General features: G+C 38.8%; 1 protein-coding gene across 1 annotated transcript; it reads right to left on the bottom strand.

The window, feature by feature from the left end:
* Nucleotides 1-443: 443 nt before the first annotated feature.
* On the bottom strand, nt 444-13,461 carry LOC139944214 (uncharacterized). The gene is made up of 2 exons (XM_071941183.1): nt 13,123-13,461; nt 444-2,227 (listed from the first exon to the last, which is right to left on the bottom strand). Exons 1-2 carry the CDS (start codon nt 13,454-13,456, stop codon nt 444-446), a joined length of 2,118 nt encoding a protein of 705 aa, XP_071797284.1. The 5' UTR covers nt 13,457-13,461.
* Between the last annotated feature and the right edge of the window lie 14,124 nt (nt 13,462-27,585).

The raw sequence follows: 27,585 nt of genomic DNA, 5'->3' as shown, positions 1-27,585 counted from the left end.
CCTCATGCGAGGAACGCAACAATATGCATAAAATAACAAACCTGTGAAAATTTGAGCTCAATTGGTCGTCGAAGTTGCGAGATAACTATGAAAGAAAAAAACCACAATTGTCACACAACATTTGTGTGCTTTCATGTGCTTGATTTCGAGACCTCAAAATGCAATTCTGAAGTCTCGAAATCATATTCGTGGAAAATTTCTGGGCGCTGTTTCTCACAATGTTTTATAATATAATCAGCTCCCCATTACTCATTACAAAGTAAGGTTTTATGCTTATAATTATTTTGAGTAACTACCAATAGTGTCCGATCCACTGCCTTTAAATCTTTCTGATGACAGGGAAATAATTTTCCTAACTGCTGTTATGGAGGAGAATCTGCACCTTCCAGATAAAGAGAGATGTCTCTTGATTATAATGTTTGATATAAGGGTCATGAAACAATTCACGCTCGAGGGCAGGGGACATTGAATGTAAAATCACAGCCGTTGAAACTAGGGTTGAAGTATAGGTCACCACAGCTTTTTCTAACTTTTAGTCCAAAAGCACACTCGTAGAACACGTCACACTCATTGTTATCAAAATAGTAAACGCTATCATCGCATGCTTCGCCCGTTTGGCTCATAGATGTAACTGCCTGGACCGTAGGTGCTGCGATGGTTGACGGCCCTCCACTAGCCGATGGTGCTTCGGTAACGGACGCTCGGGGGCAGGGGACATTGGATGTAAAATCACAGCCGTTGAAACTAGGGTTGAAGTATAGGTCACCACAGCTTTTTCTAACTTTTAGTCCAAAAGCACACTCGTAGAACACGTCACACTCATTGTTATCAAAATAGTAAACGTTATCATCGCATGCTTCGCCCGTTTGGCTCATAGATGTAACTGCCTGGACCGTAGGTGCTGCGATGGTTGACGGCCCTCCACTAGCCGATGGTGCTTCGGTAACGGACGCTCGGGGGCAGGGGACATTGGATGTAAAATCACAGCCGTTGAAACTAGGGTTGAAGTATAGGTCACCACAGCTTTTTCTAACTTTTAGTCCAAAAGCACACTCGTAGAACACGTCACACTCATTGTTATCAAAATAGTAAACGTTATCATCGCATGCTTCGCCCGTTTGGCTCATAGATGTAACTGCCTGGACCGTAGGTGCTGCGATGGTTGACGGCCCTCCACTAGCCGATGGTGCTTCGGTAACGGACGCTCGGGGGCAGGGGACATTGGATGTAAAATCACAGCCGTTGAAACTAGGGTTGAAGTATAGGTCACCACAGCTTTTTCTAACTTTTAGTCCAAAAGCACACTCGTAGAACACGTCACACTCATTGTTATCAAAATAGTAAACGCTATCATCGCATGCTTCGCCCGTTTGGCTCATAGATGTAACTGCCTGGACCGTAGGTGCTGCGATGGTTGAGGGTTCCTCCGTAGTTGAATGCGTTTCAGTAGTCGGTGCTCCGCTAGTCGCTTGTGCTCCGCTAGTTGATGGTGCTCCGCTAGTTGATGGTGCTCCGCTAGTTGACGGTGCTCCGCTAGTTGACGGTGCTCCGCTAGTTGACGGTGCTCCGCTAGTTGACAGTGCTCCGCTAGTTGACGGTGCTCCGCTAGTCGATTGTGCTCCGCTAGTTGATGGTGCTCCGCTAGTTGATGGTGCTCCGCTAGTTGACGGTGCTCCGCTAGTTGACGGTGCTCCGCTAGTTGACGGTGCTCCGCTAGTTGACTGTGCTCTGCCAGTTGATGGTGCTCCGCTAGTAGATTGTGCTCCGCTGGTTGATGGTGCTTCGCTAGTTGACGGTGCTCCGCTAGTTGATGGTGCTCCGCTAGTTGATGGTGCTCCGCTAGACGATGATGCTCCACTAGTTGATGGCACTGTACTTGTTTTGGGTATGGTTGTTGCCGGAGTGGTCTCTGTTGTGGATGCTTTGCTGGTTATAAGTGCTTGGCTAGTTGACGAAACCGTACTTGTTCCGGGTACGGTGGTTGCTGGAGCTGTGCTTGCTGCGGATGTGGTGCTAGTTTGTGGAGCTCCGCTGGTTGACGTAACCATACTTGTTCCGTGTACAGTGGTTGCCGGAGCGGTGTTTGCTGTGGATGTGATGCTGGTTATAAGTGCTCCGCTAGTTGACGGTTCCGTAGGCCTACTTGTTTCGGGTATGGTGGTTGCCGAAGTGGTGGTTGTCGATACAGTAGTGCTGGCTTCAGGCACGGTGCTGAATGTTGAATGTTCTGTAAATAAATCATTGATGAATGTTTAGTTGAAGAGTGGCGTTAACGAGAATCAGCAGAGACAGAGCTTGTCTGGCAAAACAAGGTTTGCACTCTAAAAACTCCCAAGGCCCAATTTCATAGAGCTACTAAGCAGACAAATTGCTTAGCATGAACCTTCTTTCTTAATAAAAACAGAATTACCAACTGAATTTCCATTCGTTGCATGTTGCTTGGTACTGGTATTCAGCTGGTACTGGTATTTGTTTGCTTTTCCTGAAAATCACGTGGAAATTCGGTCGGTAATCCTGTTTTTATCAAGAAATAAATTTCATGCTAAGCACATTTTTGTGCTTAGCAGCTCTATTGGGCCCAGGTCAGAAATGACCCGGGTCATTGTGGGGCCTGACCCATTTCTGGTGGGCCAGACCAGGCTGACCAGGAACCCGTGTCAAAATGACCCAGAGAGGGTCACACGGACGCAGAATTCAAACTTTAATCCCATAATGGGTGCGTTCGTTTAGCTTCCCCTGCTTGTGGAGTGGGTCACTTGGGGGCTGGCCCCAGGTAAACGACGTCACTACGGAGCGGTGAGTGGTCGTTCGTTTAGCTCTTGTCAGGGGCTCACCCGAGTGAGCACCGCGGGGTAGACCCAGGGAAGCTAAACGAACGCACCCTATGCAACCATTTTCCGGGTAATACACACCTCTACCCCAAAACCTTACTATAAATCATGGCATGGCGACCATAATGTGAAATTAACAGAGGCTGGAGGAGGAGGATTCAATAGAGGGCGCTATCATAAGAAGTTGGGGTGCACCCATAGCTCTATGGGTGCACCACACTACATAAACTACCATCGCAACCAATGCGAAATCCTTTATAAATATTTCCAAATACTTAACAAATCATTTGAAGTCTCTCAGCCTCTTGAAAATCTATCAAATAATTGTTTAGACCTATTTTATTTATTTCTTGTTTATCCTTGGAAATCCATTCACGAAGAAAAATTCACTGATCTCCCGTGGATCTCAGCTAATAACAACCTACAGACCTATACTGATCTTCAGATTTCCTTTCAATTTCTTTGGCAGGGTTAGCCGTGTGGAATTTTCGCTAATAAGGCTACCTAGATAATAAAAACACCCGAAGATGTGCCTTCTCCCAAACCGACTTGCCGCCTGTTTTCTTGAGGCACTCCCCCAGTACTGAGGCAAAATAGGAAAAATAAAGCCTAAAATTATTGATCTCGAAAAGTGGAAACACAGAGAGCCACAAAGGCACAATAGATTTTTATAACTAGTCTACGCAACATATTAATTGACCCCCCAAAACGTTATTATTAAAAAACAATTCAATTCAACAAATTTATTTTTGATAAGCGCATGATTTGTTGCCTTTCTAGTGTGGTGCATCTTTTAGAGGAACAGACTCTCCCGCCGCACCGACCAGACCACTGACAAAGTCAGCAATAGACGTGCTTAAAAGTCAATGGACACATCTTTAGCATAAAAACCTACTTGGGAACGAACAGTGGCGGTTTGTTAGTAGTTTAAACCATTGTTAGAAAAGGGCTCCGTCTGAAATGTTTGTTTGTTTTTTGAGAAAGAAGTCATTTCTCACTCAAAAATAAAATAATTTAGGCATGGAGCCTGTTATTAGGCCTGAAGGCACTCCAATTTGTGCAACAAGGATGTTTTTTCTTTCAATATTCTCCAATTTAGTCAAAATTTTCAAAGGTTTGTTATTTTATGCATATGCTGGGACACACCAAGTGAGAATACTGTGCCGTTAACACACGGTAAACCAGACTCCACAAAATAGCACCACCAAGATTTGTAGAAATACGACAGGTGAACTGGTTTTGATGACCTCGACTTGCATCTTAAAATATTATTGTCAACTTGAATAATTCAACAAATAAAAACCCATTCCTTTAATCACAGGCCATAAAGATCGAGTCATTGTGTGACGAGCTGCAAGAACAATAGGCCCAAATTGCTTGAAAAGAAATTCAACAAAAAGAGCATAAAGCCTGAAGTATAGTTTTATGTTCCTCATTTCGGGATGCTTTATGGTCCGTCCCTAATGGGATAAAATATAGTATAATGTTATGCAAGCCATAAATTCACTGATTACCATGAGAGGTTTGGATGAGAGTGCTTACAAACGAGTTGCGATAGTGTCTTAATTCACTGATTACCATGAGAGGTTTGTTTCGAGAGTGCTTACAAACGAGTTGTGATGTCTAAATTCACTGATTACCAGAGGTTTTTATGATAGCATATACTTCAAAAGTCATCAAATTGAGAATAATGGCAAACTTCGCCCAACAAATTGTACTTAGCCCGAAATGACAAGTTTGAGCAGCGACCATTAATTGTCAATCAGGAAAACGTCTCTGTTCGAACGAAGGTTTTTTTCCCGTTCGAACGAAAAAAAGAACAGTAGGGTTTGAAACTTTGCGTGGTGGAAATACGATATGGAAAGGTTTGCCGTAAGACCATGTAATGACTATCTGTAATGAGTTGGGTGGTTCAGAAAAGAACCGTTGGTTTCAATTCAAAATACGAAGAAAACACAATTATTGGGTGCGTTTGATTATGTTCCCCGGTTCGACACCAAGCATTGAGCACAGCCCACGTTGACAACATAGAAATCTCATATAAATTAATAAACACATCCAAGCATCCTGGGACAGCTGACCGGAACTACTTTTATTGTGTGCAAACGTCCGAAAATGTTCGTAGGTTCACACAAAAAATCGTAACATAATTTTTTTCAATTTAACAACTGCAACGGTGAATACATTTGCAAACCGACAGTGATACAAAAGTACTCATCTTCGAAAAAAAAATTACTAACTGCTAAGCCGCAAAATTAAGGGTGAAAATAAGTGTCAAACCATGTGAACATCCCCGCTGAACTACAAACAAAATGGCGGATTTTTACGTCGTGACGTCATGCACCTCGGGCAGCCCCCAAGTGGCGCACTCGACAAGTAATTTGAAACTGTTTCTTTAGGACTATTCTGTAAATTTTAAATAACTTATTGTACTGTTTCGTTTTAACTCCAGTTTTCTTATTGTTGTTATGGTCAATCACTGTGTGTCGATGGTTTGCAATCAATTTTAAAATGTGTAAATGTTTTCCAGTAATACTTTTCTATACATTTTTCCATTGTCTGCTTGTGTGAGTTTAATGTTCCTTTATTAATGTTCAACCCAATTTTACTTTGTCTGTAATGTTCATGTTTTAACTGTAAATCTATTTGTAAATTCAATGTAATTTTGCCCGTGGCAACGAACGTGAATGTTGTTAATAAACCATGAATAAAAAAATAATTATAGATAAAACCTAAAAGCTTCCAACCCCGCAACCACCAAATAACCCCCCCCCCCCCCCCCAAAAAAAAGGGTGACCCAGTGCTGTTCGTTTATCAACCATGGAAAGGTCTCATAGGCCCCGAGATACAGGTCTAAGTATTATTAATAGAGGTTCTACGATATTACTTGCCGAGAGGCAGTGCCGTAATGAGGGTTTTTGTTCAAAAAGCGAGCACTGATTAATTTCGTGCCAACAGCACTGGCCGTGACGGGAGTTATTACCTATTTAACGAACGCCGAGAATGATGTGGTGGTAACTTCACATTAAAGGAGGGAACAGTTCAATATCTACGGAAGCTTTTAAAGGGATATCAATGTGGGGAAAAATCGAGAAAAATCTTTGTACACTAAGACTTATTTTCCGCTCGAGCGAATATTATAAAAAAGAAGGGGGAAAAACACACACTAACAACGCGCACGAACATGTGCTAAGAACAAACGCCAGTTTGGACGACGTGGGCTCAAGCAATCCGTTATATTTGTAGCAGAAACAAATGTGTAAGCATATTTCACAGGTGATCAAACAAATTTTGAAACCATCTTGAGCCTTCACTACTACTGTGCATAGTGACGTCATTCATTTTCCAAACAGTACGCACCGGAAGGATAGCATGCATTTTCGTATGCTTAGGGTTTTAGGAGCGCTATGAAATGGCAATTAGAGATGCTATGTCAGATTTTTAGCCCCAAACATTAGAAAATATATTTTTTTAGTGAATGGTATTTCAAAGAGTATCACCCGCTCTAACGAAAAAAAGTTTAACTTTTACTTTTAAAGGCAGTGGACACTATTGTTAATTACTCAAAATAATTATTAGCATAAAACCTTTCTTGGTGACAAGTAATTGGGAGAGGTTGGTGGTAAAAAAACATTTTGAGAAACAGCTCCCTCTGAAGTGCCATAGTTTTGGAGAAAGAAGTAATTTTCCACGAATTCGATTTCGAGACGTCAAGTTTATTTGTTCATCTGTGTCCCTTTAAAGACTCTGGAAACTATTGATTATTTTCACAGACCAATCTTTGCACTTGGTGTAAAAAAAAAAACATGTGAAAATTTGAGCTCAACTGGTCGTCGAAGTTGAGAGATAATAATAAGAAAAAACACCCTTGTCACACGAAGTTGTGTGCTTTCAAAATGCTTGATTTCGAGAATTTAAATCTGAGGTCTCGAAATCACATTCATGGAAAATAACTTCTTTCTCGAAAACTATGTCACTTCAGAGGTAGCCGTTTCTCACAATGTTTATACTAACAACCTCTCCCCATTACTCGTTACCAAGTAAGATTTAATGATTATAGTTATTTTAAGTAATTACCAACAGTGTCCACTGCCTTTAAAAGTTCCGTAATATATTAATCTACTTCAAGGACCCCCTATGAGACTATCAAGGTATCGCAATAATAGCATGAACAATCAGTAGTCCTGTCTCATATAAATATATCCTTGCCAAGTATTTGTTACTTAAGGTTAAAAGTATAAAGCATAATTGTTATGATCGAAAATACCTAGACGGATTTTATGTTGAAGGCTGTTTTTTTTTCTTCTTTTTTCTTTCTTTTTTACAGACTGGAGCCCTATTGTCAGGAGAAATAAGCTAAGTTCGGAAAGAAGTGTGGAATGAACGGGAAAAGAGACTAAAACCATTTAATATTGACCAGTCTTCTCACGTGGTGTATCTCAACATATGCTTAAAATGACAAACCTGTGAAAATTTGAGCTCAATTGGTCATCTTATTTGCAAGAGAATAATGAAAGAAAAGAACTTCCTTGTTGCATTACTGTGCTTACAGGTACACAATAAAAGGCTTCGGCTGAAATCTGTTAAATATTTGAATGAGAAAGCACCTTTATCTCAAAAACTACGTTTACTTCAGAGGGAGATGTTTCTCACAATGTTTTTACTATCAACAGCTCTCCATTGCTCGTTAGCAAGTAAGTTTTTATGCTAACAATTATTTTGAGTAACACCAATAGCGTCTTGTGCCTTTAAGCAAATTTATTAATACCAGACAGAGTAATTTGCGTTATCAAAAAAAAATAGACCACCTAATTTATTAAATTTCTGCTTGGTTTGATAAACAGAAATGTGTTTTTTCTTTTCTTTTCTTTTTGCAATTTTTCATACTACTAACTTTGTCCAATCGTTTTATCTCGCCCCAGTTATTCGTCCTTTGTCGTTTACTGCAATTTGATGATTTTTAAATTGTAGAGGCCAATTTTAATGTGTGCCTTAGTTAACCTGAATCATAGAGAGACTGGCTTCTGTTTATTCTATCTTGGATTAAAGTTATGCATGTGCATTTTAACTACAAGTTTTCACTTTCACCTTGTAATGTATAAACTTGTCTTTGTACATAATTATTATTTTTTTTTTTTTATTTATTTATTTTTTTTTTTTGGGGGGGGGAACGAAGTCAGAATTAGCTGCACAAACCCAGCCCAAAATAAGGCGGGGACATAATTAATTTGCATCCCTTGTTGCTCAAACAAGGCTGAAAAGTGAGCGGAAAGGATTTTTTTTTCATTTGCTGCATGCTCAAATCAAGAGAAAGAGGAGGTGAAGCGAAAAAGAGGAGGTGTTATATTTGTTTATCTCTTGGAAAACTCACAAACAAAAAAGTGCAATATTGCTAACAAATAAGTGGAATTTATCCATTTTAAATATGTGAGCATAAAAAAATGTTTGATTCGTAAATTTAGATAATTTTCACCTTTTGTTGAGAAAGTTAATCGGAAAAAAAATTCTGACTTAATACTGACAATAATTATTTTAAGCTATAAATTTGAAGAGAACAAAATCAAAATTAACGTGATTGATATATTTGACTCACATCTATTTTACTTATTTATTCGTTGATTTTCTTATTGCTGTGTGATTCTATTGCACTATTTTACTTGTTCTGTTTATACACAAAGAGATAGCAGTTGTTAAATACACTGGACACTATTGGTAATTGTCAAAGACCAGTCTTCTCACCTGGTGTATCTCAACATATGCATAAAATAACAAACCTGTGAAAATTTGAGCTCAATTGATCGTCGGAAATAAGAATAGGTTCATAAGAAACATCAGAACGGCAAACAAGAGAAAACAGGGATGGGAACACTATTGGTAATTGTCAAAGACCAGTCTTCCCACTTGGTATATCTCAACACATGAATAAAATGTAAAAAAATGTAAAAATATTTGAGCTCAGTTGGTTGGTCGTCGAAGTTTCGAGATAATAATGAAAGAAAAAAAAACCTTGTCATACGAAGATGTGTGCTTTTAGATGGTGATTTCGAGACTTCAAATTCTAAATCTGAGGTCTCGAAATCAAATTCGTGGAAAATTACTTCTTTCTCGAAAACTACGTCACTTCAGAGGGAAGAGGGAGCCGTTTCTCACAATGTTTTATACCATTAACCTCTCCCTATTACTCGTCACCAAGTAAGGTTCTATGATAATACTTATTTTGAGTAATTACCAATAGTGTCCACTGCCTTTGAACTGATATGACTACCCTGTCTAAATAGATCAATACATAAACAAACATATGAAGATGATTTGCTTAAATACGTTTTTGAAAAAGATATTTGTTTTCTATGAAACTCTATTATATGAACTCGTTAAAGGCACTGGACACTATTGGTATTGTCAAAGACTAGCCTTCACAGTTGGTGTATCTCAACACAAGCATAAAATAACTAACCTGTGAAAATTTGAGATCAATCGGTCATCAAAGTTGCGATTTAATAATGAAAGAAGAAAACACCCTTGTAACACGAAGTTGTGTGCTTTCTCATGCTTGATTTCGAGACATCCAGTTCTAAATCTGAGGTCTCGAAATCAAATTCGTGGAAAATTACTTCTTTCTCGAAAACTATGGCACTTCAGAGGGAGCCGTTTCTCACAATGTTTTATACCATCAACCTCTCCCCATTACTCGTCACCAAGAAAGGTTTTATGCTAACAATTATTTTGAGTAATTACCAATAGTGTCCACTGCCTTTAAAACCTACCTAGCAAAATTAATTATTCCGTGATCATATTTTTTAGTGAGTTAATAATATTTTAATATATTTTCCTTTGCCCGTATATACAGTGAAACGGGCTCAATATGTATCGGGCAATTGAATATTCTCAGATAAAAGGCAGGAATAATTGATTGGTGTCTCCACTATCAATATTCCCAGGGAAGAATAAATTGCCCCTTAGAAAAGGCAACCTTGGATCAAACAATATTATTATGATAGCACTGCTGAGCACGCAACATAAACAAAGCACGGAGGACTTTAGAAGCAGCTCTGTGGACATAAACTCTACAACTGCATAGCTGGTTTGTCGGGGTTTTTTCTCCCCTTTCTCTCCTTGCTATGAAGAAGGTGTGTGTAGATAAAACTTCATTTCATCGTATCGCAATTTACTGTGAAATATTATTGGAGTGTTTGTTCGTAATTGTGGCATAAGAAAAGTTTCAAAGAACAGCAAAAAACCAACAACAAACAACCAACAACCAACAAACAACAGCAACAGCAATAGCAGCAACAACAAAAACAGCAGCAGCAACAACAAAAACAGCAGCAGCAACAACAACAACAACAAAAACAGCAGCAGCAACAACAACAACAAAAAAGCAGCAGCAACAGCAACAACAACAGCAACGGCAGCGGCAAGCAAACAAACAAACAAACAAACAAACAGACAAACGGACAGACAGAAAGACAGACAGACAGACAGACAGACAGACAGACAGACAGACAGACAGACAGACAGACAGACAGACAGACATACAGACAAACAAACAAACAAGCAAGCAAGCAAGCAAGCAAGCAAGCAAGCAAGCAAACAAGCAAACAAGCAAACAAACACAAACAAACAAACAAGCAAGCAAGCAAGCAAGCAAGCAAACAAACAAACAAACAAACAAACAGCAGCAGCAACAACAACAACAGTCACAGTAGCCTTCGCGACGGACACCAATTCTCAGAATACTGCGAAACCACTCTTGCATGAATCGTTCCAAATACAAATAAATTTGGGTGAAAATTTACACAAACTATGTCTTCTACTGAAGACCAGCAGAGTAAACTGCTCGAAACGTCGGGACCACATCGGCTCTTTTCAGTGTCAACACTCACACCAAAGACACTTACATATGGTTGACCCACAAGTTTACTATTTATAAGTTTCTTCCTATTAAAGCTATGTTATATCGAAGGGAATAATTTTTCAATATAAAATATCAACGTGATGCATTGACTCTTGACGAAGGAGATTTTTGATTATGGTCATTAATTAAGAGAGAGTATTTACCAAAGACGCTACCTTTTTAAAAACGTCTTTAATGTATCGATTTCTCAAAGGTCCAAGAATTAATCTTAATAGAAAGTTGCGTAAGAATTCCTATGTTGCTATAGAAACTTGCATTGTGACATCTTCTTGCATCGGTCAGTAATTAAGTGTTAATTACAAACATACATTGGGGCAAAACGTAGGGTTTATCACCAGCATGCTGTGGATTTTTCGTTCAATTAGCGGTCGTGTGTTAAAAGGTCCTTGCTCTATGAACGAATTGTTCAATGGTTCATGTTAGGTGTTCGTGCAAAAACAACCTATATCGTTGTTGATTACTGCTGTTTTTTTTAAGTTGTTCGACCCAACAGCCGATTTTTAAAAATTCTTACAGGTGTTCATTCATCAGCCAAAAACCTATCGTTTTTAGGTGTTCGGCTAACAGCCAAAAATCTTTTGTTATAAGTTGTTCGGCCAACAGCCAAAGACCTTTTGTTTTTTTCGGCCAACAGCCGAAAACCTGTTGTTTTTAGGTGTTCGGCCAAAAGCCGAAAATCTTTAGTTATAAGTTGTTCGGCCAACAGCCAAAAACCTTTTGTTTTTAAGCCAACAGCCGAAATCTGTTGTTTTTATGTGTTCGGCCAACAGCCGAAAACCTGTTGTTTTTAGGTGTTCGGCCAACAGCCGAACCCCTATTGTTTTTAAGGTGTTCGGCCAACAGCCGAAAACCTGCTTGGTTTTAGGTGTTCAGCCAACAGCTGAAAACCTATCGTCAAATATCATTCCACGAAATGCTTTACTTTTTGAGAAAACGTTAAAACAATTATCAATTCTCGATATCGAGAGTAACGGATTTGTTTTAAACACATGTCATGACACGGCGAAACGTGCGGAAACAAGGATGGGTTGTCCCATTATTTTCTCCCGACTCCGATGACCTATTGAGCCTAATTTTTTACAGGTTTGTTATTTTATGTATCAGTTGTGATACACGAAGTGTGGGCATTTGGACAATACTATTTACCGATGTTGTGCGATTGCTTTAAGCTTGGGTCTGCCTTGTTTAGCTTTGTGTTAGATAGAGAGAGCAGTATGTTACTGTCTATTTTGTAGGGATCATGGCTCTGGCCAGACTCCGCCTACTGTTTACTCCGCTATATCAACAAAAAGGTCGTGGGTTCGGATCCTACCCGAGTGATTTGCCTGTGGACTTTTTTTCACACAGCTCTAGAAAGGAGTATACAGTGTTTTATACAGAAAGGGAAAAACCGAAATGCAGTGAGCGTTTTATGTTCAATCGATATCGTCAAAACGCCTTTTTCGGTAATGGTGGCACTAATTACGTCATTGTTGGGACCTTAGGCCACGCCCAAAACCCGGCAGCAATGCATTTTTTTGTGATGTCCTGGTAAGACCCTTTCATCCAATGGGGACGACAGCTTCAGCCCTTTTCACTTGAATAAATGTTCTGGGCTCCTGCTCTAACGGTCGATCAATCTCAAAACTTCTACAGGTTTGCCAGTTTATTATAGCAATTGTTATGTCAGCAAACAAAAAGAAATAATCCTTTAATATAGGTTTTCTCGGTCAAATTCGGCAAATCAGCAGTCAATTTCATTTTCGTGCGTTCGAATTAAAGCTGTTCTGCCTCTCCAGTTGTTACTGCGTTTCAAATTCAGAATTCGGTCATTCAATTTCGTTTTGAGTCGAGTCAAATTCCTTTCAATTTAGCGTATCGTCATTCTTTTTCGTGACACACACGCCTCAATAAGCGTATGCGAATTTGAATGCTGCTTTGATGAATTGTTAAATTAAATGACTCTTTTATTAAGTCGAATGACGCAACAATACATTTGATTAATCATAAAACGAAATCGAATGACCCTTCTCAGTTGCATCGATTTCGCGCGAATTAGAATAGCTTGGTGGTTAAATTGGCTGCTCATTTTCCGAAATTAACCGAGAAAACCTATAATATAGGCCTAGTTCCTTTAATAAAAATCTGATTTTTGTACAGGGGAAAGCAACAAATCAGAAAACGGTCTAATGAAGTATAGCAAGACTACCATGCCTGGGGTGGATTTCACAAAGAGTTAGGACTAGTCTTATCTCGAGTTAGGACCAGTTACTCGTCCTAACTCAGGGACTAACCATGCAATTTGTATATCTCCTATGACTAGTCCTAAGTCCTATGACTAGTCCAATGTACCGTTACAGTTTGAAATGAGAAACATGATCATGAAAACAAACTTACCACTGATTTTCTCGTAGTACAAACACCCATCTGCAGTGGTCATTTTGTGTGGGTAGCTCGCGGCTGTAGCATTGTTCAACTCACAAATCTTATCATCTCTGAAATAGTTGAACGAGCGGCAAGCCAGGGCGTCACGACTACAGAGTGCCGCACACTGCATCCGTCTGCCGGTCGGTATTCGACGGTAGACGTACCCGGTCAAAACGCCATTTTCACCGCCGGCCCAAGCGGCATATTCGACGTCCGTGATTTGGGGTCCGCCGACAACTGCCGAGACGCAGTGTGAAAATGTCGTCAAGATCCCCGTGAAATAAACACAAACTAAGGCCCTCATAGTGGGTCTCTGCATTGCCTCTTCGACAGAGCACCCATGTATATCGGTCAAACCATCAAAGTAAAGTGAAGCCAATGACTTCTCGCTAGACCACTATAGTCTTGACGCAGCGGTGGTAATGAAGTGGCACAGTTAGTCGCCATGGAAACCATAAGGGCCTCATTTCGTCGTGCTGCTTACGTACAAAAACTAACTAAGCACAAAAAAACATGCTTACTAGGCAAGTAGACACCCACATGGTGTTACCGCAAACCGAATTAATACCTTTCCATGCAATTCCTCAAATCCCTAACACAGAATAAGGTTACTGTATCATGTCACATACTACAATTTGTGACTGGATAACCGATCATGTCTGCTTAGCAGAAAAATGTTAAGCAATATAGTTCGATTGAGACCCTGGTATTAATAATGTTTCATAAAATATCGACCTCATACACTACGTAACTGTCAAAAGGAACAACATTCGCCTCAGTTATTGAAAGCTCAAATCGACAACGTGGTTTGCAGATATCGATTGTAGAATGCGAAACTGTTTTTTATTGGTACCCGGCATTGTCTCGGCTTTTGTTCAAATTGTTGCGCTCCCGTGTGGTTGTATATACATCTATTGCATACAGATTGTTATTTTACCCTTTCTCATGGTACTGCCTGGTCTTTCTTTAAAGGCAGTGGACACTATTGGTAATTTCTCGAAATAAATACTAGCATAAAACCTCACTTGGTAGCGAGTAATGTGGAGAGGTTGTTAGTATAAAAAACATTGTGAGAAACGGCTCCCTCTGAAGTAACGTAGTTTTTGAGAAAGAAGTAGTTTTCCACGAATTTGATTTCGAGACCTCAGATTAAGAATTTGAGGTCTCGAATTCAACCATCTAAAAGCAAACAACTTCATGTGACAAGGGTGTTTTTCTTTCATTATTATCTGGCAACTCCGACGACCAATTGAGCTCAGATTTTCACAGGTTTGTTATTTTATGCATATGTTGTGGTACACCAAGTGAGAAGACTGGTCTTTGACAATTACCAATAGTGTCCAGTGTCTTTAAAGGCACTGGCCACCTTTGGTAATAATTGTCAAAGACAAATATTCTTACTTAATTTATCCATGGTTTATCCAAACACACTGTATAAAATAATAAACATGTGAATTGGACTCAATTGGTAATTGAAGTTGCAAGATAATAACGACAGAAAAAACACCATTGTACTTATGTGCTTTCAGATGCCGAAAAAAGGCTTCAGGATAAAGTTATTTATTATTTGAGTGAGAAATCACCTCTTTCTCAAAAACTACGTTACCTCAGAGGTAGCCGTTTGTTACAATGTTTTATACTATCAACAGCTCTTCATTGCCCGTAACCGAGTATTTTTTATGCTAACAATTATTTTGAGTAGTTACTAATAGTGTCCAGTGCCCTTACTAAGTAAGACGATGCTGTCACAACAACATGATTTAACGGTCAGGCTTTGCATAATATTACTAAGCCAAATCTATGTGCGCGCTCTGCGAGTTTTGTTTACATGCACGCATTTGCATACGTTATTTTGATTGGCTAACAAGGGCTGCTTCTGCAATACAAACTAATCATTAAACAAAAAATCGTCACGTGGGAGGCAAAGATTTGGTGATTCATGTTAAGCTTAATTCAGGGCCAACTCGAACATGTTAAAATCTGCAACTATTTTGTAAAGGCATTGGACACGTTTGGTTATTGTCAAAGACCAGTAATCTCACTTGGTGTATCCATGGTGTATCTCTATGCATACATTAACAAACCTGTAATAATTTGGACTAAAATGGTCATTGAATTTGCAAGTGAACATTCAGATGTATAATAAAAGGCTTCAACTGAAGTATGTTATAATATTATTATTTGAGTGGGAAATGACCTCTTAAAAAAAAACGTTACTTCAGAGGGAGCTGATTCTCACAATATTTTCTACAATACGTCGTTTTAATAAACAAACTAGTAAAAGTTATAACAACAAGCAAGAAGGCACTCGGTACATGACGTCACAACATTGTCTGCAAACCGCAGTGAAACCCACAGACAACTGGAGATCAATAAGAACTGGCGTACCCGCCATTTCAATGCAACTTGGTTAATTAACTTCAAGCCTCTTCATGATAAATGTAGGCTAAATGCCAAAGAGAATAGCTGCTATACTACAGCACTCCAATTCTAGCTGCAAACAATAATGTTAGGACACATAACCAATAACATTAATCACATACAGCACAGCGTTAACTTAAAGGCATGAACACAATTGGTAATTACTCAAAGTAATTGTCAGCATAAAACCTTACTTGCTTACGAGTAATGGAGAGCTGTTGATGGTATAAAACATTGTGAGAAACGGCTTCCTCTGAAGTAACGTAGTTTTCGAGAAAGAAGTAAATTTCCACTAAAGTATTTTAACTTGATTTCGAGACCTCGGAATTAGAATTTGAGGTCCCAAAATCAAGCATCTGAAAGCACACAACTCCGTGTGACAAGGGTGTTTTTTTCTTCCATTATTATCTCGCAACTTCGCTTCGAAATTGTCACAGGTTTGTTATTTTGTGCATATGTTGAGGATATACACCAAGTGAGAGGACTGGTCTTTGATAATTACTAAAGGTGTCCAGTATCTTTAATTGACTAATCTGTAATGTGCGATCCGACACTCGGTAAATAAGTGCTATGGGGACACTCTTTCGACATGCTTAGTATAGTGTGTATTAAAGGTCTAACCTCAATTGGTTATTACCCAAAATAATTGTTAGAATTAAAACATACTTGGTGAGCTGTTGATAAAAACAAAGTGGTAAACGGCTCCCTCTTTTAGGAAGAGGTAATTTCTCACCCAGTTTTTTAAAAGACTTCAGGCCTGGAGAAAGAGGTAATTTCACAATCAACTAATAAAATATTTCAGCTGAAGTCTTTAATTAGGCATCTGTAAGCACACACATCTGAGCAACAAGGGTGTTTTTCCTTATATTATTATTATCTCGCAACTTCGATGACCAATTGAACCCAAATTTTCACAGATTTGTTTCTTTATGCATATGGTGGGATACACCTAGATACGGATAAGGAATTACCAAAAGGCGTCCATCGCTTTTATTGCGTTAGATGTTTTTGAGTACCCATTTTTTTTTTTTTTTTTTTTTTTTGGGGGGGGGGTTGTCATTTATAGACATATATATATATTATTCAGGGCCACTCTATTTTTGGTTTCTCTCATTCTATGGAACACTTTTTGACGTTCCAACCTATAAAGATATCCCCCCCCCATCCCACCCCACCGATCACCTACCATGGATAATTTCTGTCGGTATCATTAGATGTATTTCAAAGGGTTTATTAAATATTGATACAACTATTATTATTAATATTTAAAAATCCCCACCTTCAAACACAATGCAGCATCGCCAGACTCTAATATATTTATTGAATGTATACGCCTTTACATTACATGCGCCAACATGCATCTACTCGTGGAGCTTTATTTTCCTTTCATATTAGTGTCCCCGCAGTTGAAGGAACACGTTGCTTTGGATCGGTCGAGTTGGTCTTTGAAAAGCGTTTGAAACCGTTTGTAATGAAATGCAGAGTTAGATAGATCATTAAAGTCACCTGGAAGTGGTATTTTTTTTAAATAAAGCTTTTGTCACTCAAATATGTGTTTTTATGAGAGGAATGTGAACAAAAAGTTAACTAAGGTTTAAAAATCTTAGTTTTGATTGTATTTATAAATTTACGAGTAGGCCCCGACCCGAGAGGGCGCTGTTCGTGACGTATTTCAAGGCGCGATATTTGGAGACAAAATTTGTAGTCGGGCCCCCGGACATTACGTCTGGGAACATGGCACATCAAAACAAATTTAGACACGATTTTACACACATACGTACATTGAAACTTGAACATGTTGAACGCCTAGTGGTTTTTACAAAAGCTATTGCTGCTATTTTTATTAAACTATGCGACTTTTTAGTGACCAAAATATGGGTTGTAAGATGTGGGTCTGCCTACGTATTATTATAGAAATACGGCCACGGGGCAGACTGCACGCACGCACTATAGCTGCTGTATAATGGGCGGACGGTCACATAGGACCTGCACGCACGGTGAATCGCATGCGGTACCAACACAAAATCGTGTCACGTTTAGCAAATGCTCCTTTCCTCTGAGTTCGTCACGTCTTTCAGATACCTTCTTCGACTTCCCACTAGATAGAAAAATTGTTGGGACGGCGTCGAATGGCTCTTCTCGTCATGTCAAATGAGTTGTGTATCCCGGATTAGTCTTGGTTCCAAGACCATTGGTGTTGCGCGGTCACACACAACCAACGTTCCGATTATGCACGGCAAAAACTGTCCACGCTTGTTATGAACGAACGCTAGCGGGCGCTCTGTTTCTCTGATTTACGGATCTCACCATGTCCTGTGCTCACCATGGTCTTGGATATTTGCAAATTGAAGGCGTGGCCAGACTATGTAAATTACTTTTAATGTATGCAATATTCATATCACGTGACGAATTGAAGATGACTATTCAAACTAGATCGAGTCAAAGGTCAATATGATCGGCGGTCTATTTTTAATAATCTTTGCTCAAAGAGTGATTCCGTGGTCATTATAGGCCTATTAAAAGGCAAACAGTGAAACTTTAAGTATAGGTACCTATTCAGATTATGGATACGTGACGATTTGAAATCGTAAATAATGGTCAAAAATCGAACGTAAAATTAGCATTCAGAGAGTCCGTGTATCGGACGCTGTATGGCCCCACGGCGTGGAGCAATCGGAACGTGAAATAAGCCTTGTGGAATATCACGTACCGCCCATGCCGTGTCTCGTGGGGGTTGGAGGTGTTAAATCCCAGGCGCTATGAACTCCCAGCTTCTTGCGGGTGTCGAATCCGTTGTTTCTTATGATCGCAACGTTCCAATATGCTCCATTTTGATTCATGGCCCCCTAATTTCTTTTTGTTATGAGTTTTTCAGGTAATTTTGATGATGTCAAAACGTAGGAATATCGCATTTTGTTATATTGACAGTGTTATTGTGTGAGTAGCTTAACAAAATTATGAGAATTTTTTGTAAAAGGTTTAAATAAAAATAATGCTAAAACAAAATTCCCTCAAAGCATAATTTTGTCAAACAAAGTATTTTTTTTTAATTCTGTGAATGAAGAGTTATTTTTGAGGTAATGATTAAACTGGGCAACTAGTGGAATTTAATGACCCGACTATTCGCCTCAAATAACTGGGAGTTGAATAGCAGTAGTCGCCGCTGGACAAGCAATCAAAATTCGAAATTTCTCATGAGTTATTCCAAAAGATTTTGTTACGACTACATTCCAAAAAATGTTATATGGTAACGTTCCAAGCTACGCAGCTACTCGGCTATGTTTACGTTCCAAGATACGCTTAGCTCTACGTTCCTTCAAGTTACACTATAATATCAAAAGGTATGTTTTCAAGCCCGAGTCAAGCTACGCTTACATTCCAAGATACGCAGCTACGTTTACGTTCCAAGATACGCTTAGGTCTACGCTCCTTCAAGTTACACTATAATATCAAAAGGTACGCTTTCAAGCCCGAGTCAAGCTATGCCTACATTCAAAGACACGCAGCTGCGTTTATGTTCCAAGATGCTACGCTTCAGTCCAAGATATGCTTACGTTCCAAAAGATTTCAACGTTCCAAGCTACACAGCTACTCAGCTGCGCTTACAGATCTGCTTACGTTCCTTCAAGTTACGCTATAATATCAAAAGGTACGCTTTCAATCCCATGTCAAGTTACGCTTACGTTCCAAGATACGCAGCTACGAATTACGTTCCAAGATATGCTTACGCTCCACCAAAAGATACTGTTACGTTCCAAGCTACGCAGCTACTCAGCTACGCTTATACACTCCAAGATACTATTAGGTTACGCTACAATATCAAAAAGTACGCTTCAAAATACGTTCTCACAAAGACGCTTTTGAATCCCTCAAGATTTCCTTCCCCCAAGATTAAAAAAATTTCACTGTGAATAACACTACAGGGCCCACCAGTTAATATCTGTTTGGCAGAAAATACTGTACAAAATTTCTTTACTATCAAAAAATTTACTTGGGCACTACAAAATTTCAAATTTAATTAAAAATTGGCTGGCAACCAGTTTCTGCTAAGCAATACTATTTTGTGCTAACTATAAGCAAATTGTTTAGCCAATACAGGCTTCATCAGTGTGGGCCCTGGCACGTCGGGAGCATAACGCCACGATCGCATTTCAAGCTGCATATCATGGCAATGCAGTAGTCTGGATCTGGACATTATACATAGAAATGTTTGTGCTGGTACCACAAACCTTTCTTTATCGCATATACACCATGTGTCAAAGTTTCAAATCCTACTGATCTGGACATTATTATACTCCGATAAAAACATATATACCCACACACAGAGTAAAGCAAAAGTCATGCAACGGAATTACTGCATGCATTGTACACTACATGCACAACACTGATGAATTATTCATGAGCCAACCGCAACGCAGCCTCTGATTGGCTCCACCGGAAAGTCGGGGGAGATTTGCCGAAAAACAATAAAAAAGTTAAGACCCGTCGTTGCAAATATTCAAGACCATGGTGAGATCTAAATCAGAGAAACAGAGCGCCCGCTAGCGTTCGTTCATTACAAGCGTGGACAGTTTTTGCCGTGCAACACCAATGGTCTTGGAACCAAGACTAATCCCGGATTCGAAGCACGACGGCTCTAGCTGCAGCGCTAAAAAGACGTCGGACCGGACCACTTTGCTCTAGTAAATCTGACTTTCGCAGCCCACAACCGCCTATACTTGGGATCTACAGGAAACAGATGAAGACTGACACCATCTTTAGTTGTTTTGCTGCATCCAGCAGCAATACACCCGGTCGGCATTGCCGGAAAAATGCCAGAAAAAAAACCTTTTTCGCAGCGTACAAACTCACGTCTTAGAATTACATGTACTTTTGCACGTGTGTTTATCTACGCATCGAGGGGGGTCTATGTTTGATCGAGGCAGTCTTCCTTTTCCTACGTCACAAAAGGGGTAGGCGGAGTCAACCCCCCAAGCACTTAATTAATTTTTTTAACATATAAATCGTGACAAACAATTACTCAAAAAATTGTTTTATTGTTAAACATATACTCTTATGTTTAAAAGAAAAAAAATCCTATTTCCAGGTGCCTTTAAGTAGAATATAATGATCTACACAAACATGCCTCGGAATTTCACGGCTTTCCTTTTATGTCGCGAAGAAACACGATCGCCCATGGGATTAAAATGGCCGACCGTGTTAGTCGACGATGTAAAAGGAAAAACAAGCAATTTCGAGGGATATTTGTGTGGATCATTGTATTTCACACTTACAACATCTTTCTAACCATATGCATTTTATAACAAACGGCTACAAACCCTTTTTTATAGACCAACTCGTCCGATCCAAGGCAACGTGTTCCTTTAATATTTTACTTTGAACACAAATGTCCTTGCATGGAACACCCAAGTCTCCTGTATTATGAAGTGCTAACCACTATTTTGAGGGGTAAAACTTCGAAGACACAATAAGTCTAAAAGTTTCACAGATTTTTAATTTTATGCATAACAGTTGGGATACACCATGTGAGAATACCGGAATTTGACAGTTACCAAAGATGTCCAGTGTCTTTAACAATTCCTTCCCACATGGTTTTCTCTGAACCATCCTGCTTGTAACTCTTACAGCCAGATGATTTCTTCTTGATCTTGCTGCTCATTTGTTTCATAAACAGTTTTTGTATGCACGACAGTGACAAGATTGAAACATCACCTGTTCATGATTTGCACATTTCACTTTAAAGGCAGTAGACACTAATGGTAATTGTCAAAGACTAGCCTTCACAGTTGGTGTATCTCAACATAAGCATAAAATAACTAACCTGTGAAAATTTGAGCTCAACTGGTCGTCGAAGTTCCGAGATGACTATGAAAGAAAAAAACACAATTGTCACACAAAATTTGTGTGCTTTCATGTGCTTGATTTCGAAACCTCAAGTTCTAAATCTGAGGTCTCGAAATCAAATTCGTGGAAAAAGACCTCTTTCTCGAAATCTATGCCACATCAGATGGAGCCGTTTCTCACAATGTTTTAAACCATCAACCTCTCCCTATTACTCGTCACCAAGTAAGGTTTTATGCCAATAATTATTTTGGGTAATTACCAAAAATTTTCAGTAGGATTCGTTAACCAACAGTTCTCTACAGAACAAACACAAATATTTCTGTACTAAGAGTATTATGTGCTTGACCACTTTCCTTTAAGTTTTAGTGAAAACAGAGTTTCGTGACTGTTTTACTGGGAAAATTTCCCATTATTGATTATTTTGCTTGAAATTATAATTTTTAAATAGGTGTTCTCGGTCATTTCAGAAAATGAGCAGCCAATTTAACCTTCAAGTTATTCTATTTAGCGCGAAATCGAATGCAACTGAAAAAGGTCATTCGATTTCGTTTTATGATTATTCAAATGTAATGTTGCGTCATTCGACTTAACAAAATAGTCATTCTATTTAACATTTTACCAAAGCAGCATGCAAATTCGCAGAGGCTTCTTGAGGCGTATGTGTCACGAAAAAGAATAACGCAACGCTAAATTGTACACAGTGCTAAAGGAATTTGACTCCACTCAAAACGGAATTGAATTGCCGAATTCTGAATTTGAAACGCAGTTACAACTGGAGTGGCAAAACAGCTTTAATTCGAACGAATAATGAAATTGACTGCTGATTTGCCGAATTTGACCGAGAAAACATATATTTGTTGTATATACACGAGAGTTTTGTGTGTGTGTGTGTAGTTACTTTCCTTTACGTTTGAGTGGTTACAGAATTTCAGGACTGTTTTGTTGTAAAACATGTCCCTAAAAGAAATTTCAGCTTGGAACGCTAGAATTCTATGTACTTCACAGAGTTTTGTGTGCTAAGCCATTTTCTTTTATGGTTTGGTGATTGCAGAGTTGCATGACTGTTTTATTGTGAACATTTCTCTTGAAATATGTTTAGTCTGAAATGCTATAGTTCTTCGAACTTCACTGGAGTTTGTGTGCTTGGCTACTTTCCTTTAAGTTTTGGTGATTATGCCTACAGAGTTCCATGACTGTTTTATTGTGAACATTTCCCTTTAAATATTTTTAGCTTAAAATGCCAAAGGCCTTTTTTAATATACTTCAAGAAGGGTGTGTGCTTGACCATTTTCCTTAAAGTTTCAATGACTGAGTTTCATGACTGTTTTGCTGTTAAAATTTCCATGAAAACATTTGTTAGCTTTGCACGCTCTAGCTCCCCCTATTGACCTCACTGTATGATTCGCCCTCGAAATCTCCAAGAGGCATTATGGCATAAATGCGATCAGTCACAATAACTTATTTACTTTCCATTTGCCAATCGAAAGTGATTTCCGCATCTCATACCGCGGCAAAGCAACGCGGCCGTTGTTATGCAAGGGCGCCATCTTGTGATATTACATCGTATAGGCCCGATTGCGAGAGTAATGGGGATGCACTTGTTTTTTTAAATCCAAGGTTGAGCTGTGTTGTTGCACCAAGTTAAACAATATCATTTAATGAAATACAGAGCAAGCACAAAAACATTTCAAGCTAGCCATGACATTTTTGCCTTGATAAAAACAGGATTACCAACCAAATTTCCACGTGATTGTCAGGATAAGCAAACAACAGCTGAATACCAGTAACAAGCAATATGCAACAAATGGAAATTCGGTTGGTAATCCTGTTTTTATCGAGGAGAACAATAATTCATGCTAAGCAAATGTTTGTGCTAAGCAGCTCTATGAAATTAGGCCCAGTTGAAAGTGGCCTGTCTGACGTCAGTTTCTCAGACTGTTCACAAAAAAATATACTCGGCAGAATTATTGTATCAACAATTTCTCATCACAGGGCTCAACTTCATTGAGCTGCTTATAAAAAATTGTAATTTGTTTTCCTCAAAACCTCAAAAAATGAAGAAGATAAAAAGATTATGAAAATAATATCAAATATACAGTATAAGGGATATTAACACGTAAACAAAGAAACAAGATAACCTGACACTCTCGGACGACCCCAGACCATCTTGACAAAGTATGAAACAAACGGATTGTCAGAACGATCTGAGTAGCAGACCGAGGATATATATTGTTTAATGAAACAAAAATTAATGTATTAACATTTATCTAACAGAAATGAGCAGGATACCAGTCCCAAATTACACATGTGAGATATGATTTTGGTTAATAACCTTATTCTGGTGAGCATAATTTGCTTGTGCTTAGCACTTTTTTGTGCTTAGAAATTAGGCTCAGCTCTTTACCGATTACACCCAGTGTATCCACAGAGCATGGTGTATCGTTGTGGTTTTAACATACTCCTAAAAATAAAAACCAATTTGGAGCAATCTCTGCAAAAACCTTGGAGTTGAGCTTACCACTAACATTACGATAACCGCGCGGTCACGTTCACCGGTGTTCTTAAAGCGATTATACACTTTCGGTAATCAGTATTGTCCAAGTCACACACTTCGTGTATCACAACTTATATATAAAACAACAAACCTGTGAAAATTCAGGCTCAATCGGTCATCGGAGTCGGGAGAAAATAACGGGAAAACCCACTCTTGTTTCCGCACATTTCGCCGTGTTATTACATGTGTTTAAAATAAATCCGTAATTCTCGCTATCGAGAATTTATATTGTTTTAATGTTTTCTCAAAAAGTAAAGCATTTCATGGAACAATATTTCAAGAGAAGTCTTTCACCATTACCTTCTGTAATCCCTGTAAATTATTTGTAAATCTGTGAACTTTTTTTCTGTACAGAAAGTGTATAATGGCTTTAAGGACATCCCGCACGAGAACGGGACTTAATTCAAGACTAGAGGTTACGAGGCTCTCTGGTCCGTTGTGGTCCGTGTGGGCGAGAATAAGACCGTGACCACTTAGCTTTTCTTCTAGGAAATGGAAGTGAAAAACATGGTCATTATAACGTGTGGGACTACTTGTTGAAACTAACCTTCATTTGTGGTTGGATTTCATGGAGAGAAAAAAACCTGAAGACCAATATCCTTGATTGTGAGAATCTATCAGCTGACTTCGCGGTGAACGTGAGTGCAGAGCCGAGTTGCTGATAGTTGCAAACGGAAGCCAGCGCATCCTTTTCCTGAAGATGTCAGAAAAATAAAAATGAATATACTCGTTACAAAAAAACCCCAATAAAACTAAACTTATTCAGAATATAATAATAATAGAATCCAATGTGATTGTTGTTCATGAGACTTGTTGTTCATGAGATCCTACATCGATGCCGCAAGGTCTATACACGCTCACCAATGAGCAAAATTTAGCCCTCTATTCCGCCAAGAAGTACCAACCGCGCACAAAGGGAAACATAAATTTCCCTCATGATGGTCAAACTGTATAAGCTGTTCAACAGTCTCATAAGCAAACTGCATAGCAGGCTGGTAACCACGGCCAACTGCTTGAGTAGAAAAAACTGCTAAAAAACAATATCTGCTTAGCAAGAATAAGCAGGATACAAGCCATAAAAAGTACACGTGGTGTGATACTTTTTGGCGCGGCTGAGTGGTAAACTTAATCTTGTAAGCATGTTGTGCTTCAGTTCAGCAGCTCAATGAAATCAGGCCCTGGTTTAGAAACACAACGTTTATATAAGTGTTCTTAATTCTAATTTTTAAAGTTTTCCTCACAAACATTGGGCCATGTTAAAAAAAATAGAACATACGGTAGTGGCATTAGACGTCTCCCTCCCTTCCATAGAGCAAGGATTATATAGTCACTGATCCTACAATACCTTCACGTGAATCAAGATACATTATACTAATGTTGACACATACGGAAGCATAATGCACCCCCATGAATAAATAAATATATTTTAAAATTTTCTATTTATCGTGTACGTACACCACAGGTTTGTATTTATCGTACGTACATGATAAGTGTTCGTGTACGAACACGAAAAAGTTTTTTAGTGTTTTCATGTGGCGGCAATTCCGCTTCAGTAGTACCCCACCTAAAGACAGTGGACATTATTGGTAATTGTCAAAGACCAGTCTCCTCTTTTGTTGCATCTCAACATATGCAGAAATAACAAACCTGTGAAAACCTAAGCTCAATTGGTCGTCGAAGTTGCGAGATAATAATGATAGAAAAAAACAACCTTGTCACACGAAGTTGTGTGTCGTTGTCAGATGGTAGATTTCGACACCTAAAATTCTAAATCTGAGGTCTCGAAATTAAATTTTTGTGGAAAATTACTTCTTTCTCGACAGATGTCACTTCAGAGGGAGCTGTTTCTCACACTGTTTTTACTGTCAACTTCTCCCAGTTACTCGTCACCAAGTAAGGTTTTATGCTAAAAGTTTTTTGAGTAATTACCAATAGTGTCTTTAATGTTTGCTATTTATCGTGTACGTACACCATAGGTTTGTATTTATCGTACGTACATGATAAGTTATTGTGTACGAACACGAAACAAAATATAAGTTTTTTGTTTTCATAGTGGCGGCAATCCCCCTGTGATATATGTATCGGCTATATTTGTTTCGGATCCGGGACGTAAAGTCAAAGGTCACTCTGTAACGGCAAACACGCCACGTATAATGACTGATAATGAAAGCATTGTAAATCACAGACTGTTAACCACCGCGTTCCGGGAATAGGCCTACCGCAAAAAGCGGGCATCGCCCAGGGTGGGTGCGACCCCCAAAAAGAACCGCTTCCCGGTAAAGGGCATTGTGTTTTACTAGTGCTTGAAATTACAAAACTTTTCAAAATGAGTAATCATAGTAATGAGTTGAAAGTAAAATTTGATTAAACGGAACTGTAAAAGACACCCACTGATTCCTCGTAAAGAAGTGATAGAACAATGGCTTCATTACTGAATTTAATGCTTCAAGGCGGTGGACACTATTGGTAATTACTCAAAATAATTATAAGCAGAAAACCTATACTTGGTAACGAGCAATGGAGAGCTGTTGAGAGCTGGTCTTTGACAACTACCAATCAAAAGTGTCCAGTGTTTTTAAAGACACTTGACTCCTTTGAAAAATTTGCAAAGACCAGTCTTCTCATTTGGCGTATCTTAACACACGCACCAAAATAACGAACATGTGAAAATTATAACTCTTGGTCGTCGAAATTGCGAGATAATAATGGAAGAAAAACACCCTTGTCACACCATAAAGCTATAACCACACGAAGTTGTGTGCTTTCAGATTCTTGATTTCGCTTCCGTACGCGTGAGGTCTCGAAATCAATTCAAATATTATTTTACTGAGAAGTTACTTTTTTCTCAAAAACTAAGTAGAGGGAGCCGTTTCTCACAATGTTTCATACTATCAATAGCTCTCCATTGCTTGTTACCAAGATCATTTTTATGCTAACAATTATTTTGAGTAACCAAAAGTGTACAGTGCCTCGGTTAGATTGCTGAGAAAGTAACGCCATCTAACGGCGATAGCTATAGCCCTACTGCAGTCGATTTCACGAAACGCTTAGGATGAATCCTAACTCGAGTTAGGATGAGTAACCCGTCCTAACTTAGGATGGGTTCAATGCTTCCTACGTATTTGGATGCGGGACTCAACTCGTCCTAAGTCCTATAAGATTAATCCTAAGTTAGGAAGAGTTTGGTGAAATCGACGGCTGGGCAAGCAGGCGCAATCATCGGAAACGGTTTCAGTTGGACTTACAAATTGATGTTTCCCGAAGTCATGTCATTCCGCTCGATATCTTTGGGAAACACAATTTTGTCCAGGTTTCATGAAATTGGCAAACTGGTTCTAAAAACGATGCATGCAGCCGCATATAGCTCAAAGCTGACTTGCAATTTTGATCTTAAATTTTTAGACAACTTCAACTTTCACAAAAGTTTATTTATTTGTATAACTCAAGTGGTGTTTGTTGAGCCAATAAGAGTTATAACTACACAGTCTGGGCAAAATTTCAGAGATCTGCTATATAAGCACAACAATTTGGTTAGTATGTAATTTCTTTCTTGATAAAAACAGGAAAACTAATCTAATTTCAATAATTAATTGTTTCATATTGTTTGTTACTGA

The sequence above is a fragment of the Asterias amurensis genome, chromosome 11, assembly GCF_032118995.1.
Source record: "Asterias amurensis chromosome 11, ASM3211899v1".
Classification (NCBI taxonomy): domain Eukaryota; kingdom Metazoa; phylum Echinodermata; class Asteroidea; order Forcipulatida; family Asteriidae; genus Asterias; species Asterias amurensis.
This window is presented reverse-complemented; position numbering and strand designations above follow the sequence as displayed.